Source organism: Cydia strobilella, chromosome 9 (assembly GCF_947568885.1).
Source record: "Cydia strobilella chromosome 9, ilCydStro3.1, whole genome shotgun sequence".
In the NCBI taxonomy this organism is placed as follows: domain Eukaryota; kingdom Metazoa; phylum Arthropoda; class Insecta; order Lepidoptera; family Tortricidae; genus Cydia; species Cydia strobilella.
The window spans coordinates 4,610,605-4,621,634 of NC_086049.1; the positions used below are offsets into that span (position 1 = coordinate 4,610,605).

At 35.5% G+C, this 11,030-nt stretch overlaps 1 protein-coding gene across 1 annotated transcript; it reads left to right on the forward strand.

The window, feature by feature from the left end:
- Positions 1-355: 355 nt before the first annotated feature.
- Positions 356-3,350, forward strand: LOC134743982 (ecdysone oxidase-like). Its single transcript, XM_063677614.1, has 3 exons — positions 356-503; positions 1,022-1,155; positions 1,752-3,350. The coding sequence occupies exons 1-3, from the start codon at positions 392-394 to the stop codon at positions 3,348-3,350; spliced, it is 1,845 nt and encodes a 614-aa protein (XP_063533684.1). The 5' UTR covers positions 356-391.
- Positions 3,351-11,030: the final 7,680 nt, after the last annotated feature.

The window sequence follows — 11,030 nt, forward strand, 5'->3', positions numbered from 1 at the left end:
CGTAGACAAGATGCCAATCGTTAGCGTTTCGGGCATTTTCTAAAATAAATATAGAAAACCTGATTCTCAATGATCCTGGTGTTTTTGGGTTCTTTCAACTCAGGATCACTAGCATATTCAATCTTGATGATAAAAAAAATGTCCCAAAAATTTGTATGTAAATTCCACTACCTCACGCACGTACAAGTAAAAAAAAATCACATAAAAACGTGACGTAATGGAATGGACATTTTGGGACATCTTTTTTTAATAGCAGGATGAAGAATGGCAGATTATTATTTATTTAAGAAAACGCTTGGCAACGATTGGCAAGATTGTCTACGCACCCTACGCACCCTGAACGGCTTCGTTTAATTCGTGGTACCTATTCGTATGTATCTCCAGTTAAATCATGGACGTGGCATTAGCTTGGACGAGAATAAGAAGAGTTCAAGCGGCCTTCTATATGCTTCTCGGGTTACGACTTACCGCTGTACACTTTCCTGATTCAGCGACCGTCTCAGGTAATTACTTGCCGTCCCCTTATAAAGGCCGATTTTTGTTAGATTTGGATACATTTTGGCAACTTAGAATAAAATCTGTTTCTGATCGGAATTAATACGTCTCAAAAAATGTGTACAAATTTCCGTTGAGTTACAAAATACTATACGTATTCGTAACTTAGAGGAAGGTTTTTGTAAAACATGAAGTAAAATTGCGCTGATATTGTACAATATGAGAAACTATCTATCCACTAAATTTTATCGAAATCTGACAAAGAAAATGGCAAATAATACAAAAACGATCCATTTTGAAAAACTATTTCTCCTAGATTTAAATGATTGATTGGTTGTAAAAACTAGCTTGTTGAGTATCATCACTATATGTGACACTTTCAACCAAAAGGTACCACATTGTCGCTTGTCAATAAGGTTGATTTCAAATTGAAGCTTTATGGAAATAGCGCCTTATTGACAACCGACAATAAGTACCCTTTTGATTGAAAATGGCACATATAGGTACCTGTTTTTAATATTTACAGACGGCGACCGCTTTACTTTTATAATAGTGGGAGGAGGGACTGCAGGCTGCGTGCTTGCTAACCGACTCTCAGAGTGGAGTCGGTACAACGTGCTTCTCATCGAGGCTGGTGGTGATCCACCTTATGAGTCCATGGTAAACAAGTTTAACATGTCATTATAATTATTTGAAATCCCTTTAAAAAAATTTTTTTTATAATTAATCTGGGGGCACTGCTGTGCCCCCGCCAAGTCGAGCAAAACAAAGAGGCACGGCCGTACCATCCTTTTCTCGAAGCCACTCAGGCCATTTTCAACGTCCTGTAATTTTGTGATAGATAAAGCTAGAACCCTGAATTTTCAGTGACGTATAGAGTATAACATGATTTAGATATATTCTCAATAACATGTAATTTGAACATGTAGTTTAAGAATTATTGCAGTTCCTTAGGTTTGTCACTGACACACTCACTCACGATCATCATAATTCTAAGGTATTTCTTGCAGACCCACAAGCTCCAAATTTGAAACGTAATTCGTTTTTAGCGTATTAAGACAATAAAAACTTAAAAATACTGCAATAACAGTCACGTTTTAAAAATTTAATAACTGCACAAGTGAGTTTGTAATCCTATATAAATATATGCGATAACAAAGTTACGTTTGTAGTAAACTTTTTTGTAGTAAAAGAACTGCGATGCGAGACTTGCATTTTTTTACATGTAATGTTTTTGATGGGATATATTTTTACAGCTTCCAGGATTAGTAGGCTACCTTCCAAAAACGCCATATGACTGGAACTACACAGACCAATACGACAGAAACCGAGAGTTATACCAAAACGGTTCAGAACTCCACCAATATGAAACGGTACCAGAACGGAGATTGTCACTGACACAAGGCAAAATGTTGGGTGGATCCAGTGGCAACAATTTCATGTTTTATGCTAGAGGACATCCTCACGATTACAACTCTTGGGCAGAAAAACTCAGAGATCCGTCCTGGAACTACGAAAATGTATTACCGTACTTCAAGAAGAGTGAACATTTAAGCGATCCTGGAATTCTTGCATCTAAATACGGGGAATTCCACGGAACTGCAGGCTATCTTCATATCACCAGAGCAAAGGATCCTAAAACTAAAGAATATGCTGATATGTTTCACGAATTGGGACATAAAATGCGAATTGATTTCAATAGCTATGAAACTCTAGGATTTGGTGAAGGTACTTTTGCTATTTACAAAGGAGTTCGACAGAGTACAGCTTTTAGTTTCCTTAAGCCAATTAAACATCGACAAAATTTGCGCGTGCTTAAGAATACACTGGTTACCAGAATCCTATTTGATAAATTTAAAAATGCTATAGGAGTAGAAGCATTGACTAAAGACAGAAAATTAATCAAGATAATGGCAGATACTGAAGTGATAATAACTGCTGGGGCATTTAACTCACCCAAGTTACTTTTGCTCTCTGGCATCGGTCCCAAAGAAGACTTGATAAGTTTAGACATAAATGTAGTTTCTAATCTACCAGTTGGACAACATTTAAAAGAACAACCACCAGCTTTAGTTGCATACAAAATGAAAAAATCTAGTAAACCACTAAAACCAACAAATTACGGAAAATATCCCTTTTCTACTTTAATAGGTTTTATAGCACTTAACAAATCTCAAAATTATCCAGATACTGAATCTATATGTTACATCATTCCTAATGAATCGGATGCTGCGTTATCATTATGCTCTTTTAATTTTGGTCTTACTAATGACACATGCCAAGCCCTTTACGAAGCTGGTAAAGGGAGAGAGATATTATTTTGTATGCAAGTTCTGCTGCATCCCAAATCAAGTGGCACTGTTAAGCTCCAAAGTACAAATCCTGAAGATGATCCTTTAATCTCTCTAAGAACTTACTCAGAGAAGGAAGACGTAGAAACTATGGTAGACGCTTGTAGTGTTTTGGATAGAATCAGGTCTTCAAGTTATTATAAGATTATTGGTGGTGAAGTGATTGATCTTAGACTACCTAAATGTTTAGGGTTGAAATATGGGACTGGGGGATACTGGCGTTGTCAGGCGTTAAGCACAAGATGGTCGATTTGGCACTACAGCAGCTCGTGCGGCATAGGCCGTGTCGTGGATTCCAGACTGCGTGTGTATGGCGTGAAACGACTGCGCGTGGCGGACAGCTCCGCTATGCCCAGCATTCCCCGTTCAAACATTATGGGACCCGTGATTATGATCGCCGAGAAGGCTGCTGACATGATTAAGTCAGATAATTCTATTAACCTTGTAAGGCCAAATGTGCATTATAATGTACACTGTTTCAATCTAATTCGAACCTTTCAATAACTACATACAGTTGCATTTAGTTTGTTTCATTGTTTTCTAAACAAAGAAAGTCACCCTTATCTACTATAAAACAAGGTACAAATTAAAAATGGGGAACCTTTGTATGGTGGGCCTTACGAGGTGTAAAAGCAAAAGATTTCTTATACTTATGTCATAAAATATATTCAATAAAATAAAATTGAGGTTTAAAATATTTTACTGAAAAAAAGATTCGATTATTTTTCTCTGAAATAAATCAGATGAATTGCATTGCATTTTCATCTATTTTAACAATCTTATACATCCCTCTGGCTTTTGTGTGAAGTTTATAAAAGAAGTCAAAAAATAGTGCGCTTTCGGTCAAATGAATACATCAAGCAATATTGCGCCTCACATCAAAACGTGCTGGCATGTGTCAGCAATATGTCAAAAGATATACGTGTACCTACAGAAGACGTAGCGTGCATTCACAATTTTTTCTCGTTGTTAGGGTCGTCAAGTAAAAATTTAGTTAGATCAAGAAAAGTCTGCAACTAGTTTGATGGTATATGCAGTACAGGTGTTACTTATACGTTATAATTTCATAGACATTTGACGTTTGAAATAACACTTACACTGCGTGTGCTATCAAAATCGTTGCAGACTTTTCTTGGTCTAACTAGTATTTTTTATATATTAAAATAATAACTTAATATTTCACAACTACAGTAAAACTTCGTTGTCAGCGAGACAGGTTCTCTGTTAGTAAGCGCTTTTTGCTGTAGAGCGTACCTCGCGCACTGACTGTGAATGCCTTACACAGTTTTTTTGAATGTCGGAATATTTACTTTAAGGGGCCCACTGACTATCAGTCAGAACAAAAATTATATCGTCGATATCGTCCGGCGGACTGATAGTCAGTGGGCCCCTTAAGTTCTTAAAAAAATATTTGAGGTAACAATGTAAAGATTTTTGTAACTGTCAACTGTAATACCTATTTAGTGGTTGTCACTTGCAATAATTTAAGATTACAATAAAACTGAATATGTCGAAAGGAATAGACACAAACTACTTTCTTTCATACAATCTACAACCATGGTAAATTACAACAAGGAACACCGGGACAGGCTACAGTTGCCTGTTAAAAAAAATCTACAAAATCTAAATTTAAATTTGTGACGTTGGTAGCCCTATTCATAGTGAAATTGGTTTTGCGTTGCTGTAAGTGAATCAGCCAAGTTTTCCTTTTTGTATTCCGCTGTCATGTCGTGTGCCATGTGTTATTTTATTTTCTAAATATCACAAAGAAGATTATCATATCGATTGAATTTGCAAGTTTTAGTTGAATATGATGTTTTGACCTTAAATTGCGAGTAAAATAAAACACAATCTGAACCCTAGCTATTTACAACTATCTATTTTCTTTCCAAATTTAGCAAAGAAGTTCTTAGTGAGATATATCCAAGGAAATATCTGTATCTATATACATTATAATAGTTATTTACGTATACGTATATAATAGTACAACGTTTTACAGTACATATGGCCCTTTAAATTTTCGACGTAGTTACGTAATGTGCTTATGGTTCTGTAAAATTAAATTAAATATCGGAAGAAAAAGTGCTTTTATTAAACTACAATAGTAGATAAAATACATAATAGATACATCAGATAGGTACGTAAATATATGTATATAAGTAAACTTAAAAATTAAACTAATTCGAAATAAAACTAAAAGGCATAGGTACTACAGAAGTTATTTAACCTTCTAAAAGTTTCGCATGCGGTACTGACCCCATGACGCTGGCCGCGTTACCTCTCTGTATGGCCAACGATATACGCTGGGATGGGACTGGGAGAGGTAAGGGCCTACACACAATTAGACGTTACGACGACGTGCCGTGGCACGTTGCGGCGTTGTGTAACGTTGCGACGTCGTGACGTGCAAATCTACGGCGTGTAACGTAAAAAATCACGTCACGGCGTCGTGCCGTGGCACGTTGCCGCAACGTGCGACGTCACGACGTCGTGTTGCAGGCCGTCGATACGTTGCCGTCGAAATTTGAAAAATATGCCGCAGTTGATCAAGAGCCATGGACCGCACCAGACATCCTGCTGCTATTAAGAAGTCGCCTAAAGAAGAAGCAGAAACAGAAAATACTGGGTCCATCCATTTCTTTCTATCATGAATGATGGAAATCACTTTCAGAGAAAGTATAGTGCGGCGCAGGATTATAACGTTAGTTTTAACGTCACGACATCGTGACGTCGCACGTTGCGGCAACGTGCCACGGCACGACGCCGTGACGTGATTTTTTACGTTACACGCCGTAGATTTGCACGTCACGACGTCGCAACGTTACACGACGCCGCAACGTGCCACGGCACGTCGTCGTAACGTCTAATTGTGTGTAGGCCCTAAGCGCGCGATATTATACCACCAAGTTCTTACTAGTGGTAACTACTGGGATTTTTTTTCCACCTTTTACCACTGGGAAATACTGGGAAAAGGTACTTTTTTCCAGTAGTTACTACCAAAATGTTGTTAGAGTTCAGTACTAATAAAACAGTTAGAAATAGTAATAGTATAAATATAAGTGACTTAATAAATAATTTTAAGTCGATTAGTGTTTCAAGAAACTGCCTTCAAAGTGATCTAAAATAATAAAAACTGTTTTACCGGTGCAAGTGGAAAAACTAAAATAAGGAAGAAAATAAATAAAAGCCCTCATAAAAGCTTTCATGTTCGCCGACCAATGTCCCATTGTCTCCACTGCAAGCCCATATTATGTAATAGTTACTTTAACAATGTCTTGAAAAGTGGAGCAAGCCGGGAATTAATACATTACATCAATCAGCAGGACAACTCCGCAGAAACAGGGCGCTGGCGGCCGGCCAAGCTTTACCTTACTTTGGTCTTAATAAACTTGTGGGCTCACCTCTTCATTTTTGAATCAGTACTAAATAAATACGTTACGGGCTTTCACTTGCATGGATATAGATTTAGATTTATTTCTTTCATAATATTGAATTAGTTACAATAAATTATTGTAGACTAATCGTCAGATAGGTAAATTTATTTTGATTATATTATACAAATTTCAAGCAATACACAATTTAAACATCATCTTTACTAATAGACTAAATAACTACATTTTTAACATTGATGTCAATTAATTATGTAAGTATGGTTATCAATGATTAATGTGTTTAATGTTATCTTTTATCCCATTTTACGTGCATTTTTTAATTATTCGAATGCCATTTGTACTAATAACGTCCCTTGCCAAACTAGGATGATTTTTTTATGTCATACAATCCAAAGAAAACATTGACATATGAAACAGCCGATTTTATTTATCGCGATTTCGGGGTTGGTCCCATGTAAAAAAATCAGAATGACCTATTTATTCACCTTTCAGAAGACTGTTAGACATAACAAAATGACGGAATTCTGAGGTAACAAATATACAAAAAAAATACGGTCGTTCTTTTTTTTAAGTCCCTTAAAAATGTCCGTGTGTGTGTAGACACATACTAAAGGGGCCGACTGTCAGTGTTTTAAAAATCATCATCATAACACTTAAGACAGATCAATAAAGAGATAAGTAGTAGTAGTAGTAATCACTTTATTGTACACAACACATGTTTACAAAAATAAATTATTGTAATGGAAGTACAAAGGCGAACTTATCCCTATAAGGGATCTCTTCCAGCTAACCACCACCACCATGAGACCACGGAATTCTACATCAGATGCTATTAATCCTGCCTTACAATGGGAAGCAGGATTTGTTTGAAGCACGGGCTTATCGTATAAACTGAAGGATTAAATGGTGGGGATTATGAAGTGGAATATGCATTTTAGTGCTTAATATTATACTCGTATATAATATAATTTATATATGAATGTGTGTAAATATGATTGGGTGTTGACTCGATTACGCAAAAACATAAATAAATAAATTATATAAATTAAGAATAAATTGAAAATATTTAGATCAGTACGGTTTCACTCACTGTTATTTTTAGTCGCTTTTGGCGACATGTTTCGGATTGTTTCGGTTTTAAAATATGTCTCACGATATTTTAATTTCGACTAAATAAATTGATTTATATTTTTTGAGTTTTATTTTTGTCAAACCTTTTTGTTTCTTTTTTTATTAGTAGTCACACCCGGCCTCAGCCATTGGAGGGCTTAGACATCTATTTCAGTTTTATATTGATTTAATTAGTATGCTACATTTTGTCCTGTAAATGTATACCAAAAGGGATAGAATGTCTTCCATCTTACTCGTACCTGTTTATAATATGTTTTGCGGAAATTTGTAGAGATATATAATAACGTACTTGACTCAGTTTTAAAGAATCGAGTCGTTAAGTTGAAGCTTGATATTTAAACTTGTTGAAGTTTGACTGCTAGTCCTTCTTCAAAACTTGAGCCCTTTTTAGAGGACTAAAAATTTACAGCAACATTCAAGACTTGCCGTTAAACAATTAGTGGTTTCAAATACATTCAAAAAGTTGGTCAAAAGTGGACTTTCTGATGTTTTATTTAGGTATAGTTTATAAAATGAATTACTGATTAGAGAGAAACATGTATTTATTTAATAAAAACATATAGGACATGAGAATATTTCTAAATATAAATATAGAAAGAAGAAAAGCAATAGAAAAAAAATTCTATCACAAAAACAAAAACTAAGAAAAAGCTATCCGAACCCATATTCATAAGTAGGATAATAAAAATCCCACTCATTTCAGGCGAGTCCGAGTGGCTCAGTGGAAAAATGAAATAAATGCGGCTATCCCGCTCTAAAACCGGGACATTACTTACGCTCAGCCCGGGATTTACCGGATCCGGGGAATCCCTTAACATCCCCGCTGAATTGTTTTTTATGAGAAAAAAAGTATATTGGACCAAGGCCCGATCGCGCAGGGTTCTCCTTTTAATTACATTTCTTTCTTTTCTTAGTGCGAACTATTGAAGTATGTGATTTAATTTTGGCCTGTGTTTGTTGATAAATACGGTTGTGTCGATAAATACGGTTATCGTGAATAATCGTGATGCATCACAAATTGGGATATACGGTATAAACGAGTTAAAGGTTAATTCAGAGGTGCAGTAGGCGCAGAAAATGGAGTTTTTGAAAAGCCGTAGTGCTTTTTTATTTTAGATCACGATACAGTTGCCAAAAATTTTATTAGCGATCTTGGGGCCTTTCTGTAGGGACTTTGGCGATTTCTGAGTTTTTGACTTTAACTCGATAGAAAAAAATCTCGAACACAGGTCTAAAATGCTCTTTAAAAATTATAATAAATTTTGCACTAAGACTAAAAATAAAGTAAATTATTTCTAAAAATACGCAATATTATGCTTAAGGGAACTCAGTGATTATTTTTTTATTACTTTAAAATATAAAAAATTCAAATTGAATATTTTCAATTTGAATATTTCCGGTCCACCATCCATCTCGCTCACGCTTACGTTCAGTGAGAGTGAGAGAAGAACATGAACTGAGCCTAAAAATTTTACAAAATTTTTTTTTATTCAATCTTTTCACTGATCAGAGGGCCTACCGCGAACCACGTTCGACGTGTTGCCTCATGTCCCGCTTACCTACAAATTTACAAGTGCGACAGAGAAGCAGCACGTTGAACGTGGTTCGCGGTAGGCCCCCAGATTATCATAAAGCTCATGTTTTGAACAACCAAAATTTTTAAATGGCATACGATTATTATTACACGTCTTTTTGCAACCGTCCCTAATCTAGAACATATCTCAATCGTCTTGTAATTGCCCGAGATACCAAGTTTTCCAATAAACGTTTTACCTTCGCTTCGAAAGAAGTGAAGGAACCCCAAAAACTGCATCATATTTATTTGGGAGTCACGCAAGGAACCGCTTTAGGAGCTAATAGCGTTCTTTGTTCTGGTTTCAGAGTTGTATTATATGATCTGTGTGATTTGTTATACTAAATGACTATTAAGTTTTGGTGTTTGCTTTTACGGATTTTCCTTATGTCAATGAAACTTGTTCTCTATGCCTATAAACTACATCTTGGCTTGCGTAAAGTAGTCCCAAAAAGGTATACAAATATAGAGCAACGAAACATACAATGAAGGGTACACGGAAAGAACATGTCTAATCACTTTAGTAACATTTTGAGTAATCGCGGTTTTAAAATTTGGAACCATGTCAAAATGTATGGTAATTCCGTGACCAGGTCTTTTTTAACTAAAAAAAAAGTTGTGTTACATATATTATACAGTGGCAGCAAAAGATATAGGTAACTAATAGTTCATTAAGAGCCGTACATTTTGAGATGAAAATATCATTTTCCGAAAAAAGTGACTAGACATGTTCTTTCCTTGTACCCATCAAATATTGTATTAAGATTTTTTTTTAAACCGGCCAAGTGCGCGTCGGACTCGCGTTCCAAGGGTTCCGTACATTACACAATTTTAATAATGTATTTTTTTAATGTGAAATGTGAGTTAAAAAACCCGTACAGGTCGGATTAAAAACTAAGTACTTAATTAAGTCCGACTCACGCTTGCCTGTACATTTCTTATAAGTGTTCCTGTCATCTGTAGGTAACTGTTTTGTGTATTTTTTTTCAAAATTTTAGACCCAGTAGTTTCGGAGATAGAGGGGGAATGGTCATTTTGAGGCTATTTTCTTAAATAACTTCTAAAGTATTTATTATAAAATTACAAAATTTATATATTTGAGATTCACAATATGAGCTCTTTCATTTGATATGTCACACGATATAGTTTGAAAAACTTTATTTTATAATTTTCTCATTTACCCCCAAAAAGTGGCCTCCACGTTTAAAATTAAAATTAATGTCCATCTTTGGGTCACAAACTTACATATGTGTACCAAATTTTAACTTAATTGGTCCAGTACTTTTGGAGAAAACGGGCTGTGACAGACGGACAGACAGACAGACGCACGAGATCCTACAAGGGTCCGTTTTTTCATATTGAGGTACGGAACTCTAAAAATTGAGCAAAAATCACTGTATATCCCTATAAGATTTGAGAATTTCCCTCTTTCCTCAAGGATCCCATGATCAGATCTGGAATTTTAGCAGAAATGAGACCAATCTGGAAGTATATATGCTTTTAAGCAAAAAAAAAACAAATCGGTTCAGAACAAACATAAAAAGCATACCTGCAACCAAATTGAGAACCTCCTCATAATATTGTCTTCGGTTACCGCGATAGTTACTCATAAAATAAAACTATGAAAACGGATTATATCGCGTATATTGAATTTATAATACATCCCGACGTTTCGAACCCTTTACAGCGTTCGTGGTCAACGGGTGACCTCCTCATTTTGAAATATTAAAGTCGGTTAAAAAATCGACAACAATAGAAAAATCGGCGCAACTATCCTTGTAAATCAATCTGAAAGTATAAACCTACTTTGACCAGGTCAGCAGTTGTAGCACGTAAGCTTGAAATTGCAATCAGCATCAAAGCTCGGACCCTGGCCGCCGTCCAAAAGCTTCTGCCAATTCTAAAAGCTCACCTTTACTTTAAAAGTCTATGTAATTACTTAATGATAAGTGAACTGGGCTTTGCTAGCTTTACATTAACTAGATCTGGTTTCTTTGAGATCGTATTCATTATTCACTTTTCCTATTAGCTTAGAAAAGGGGAAATAAGGAAGAAAATGTAAATTTTATTGTATTGTTCAAACCAGGT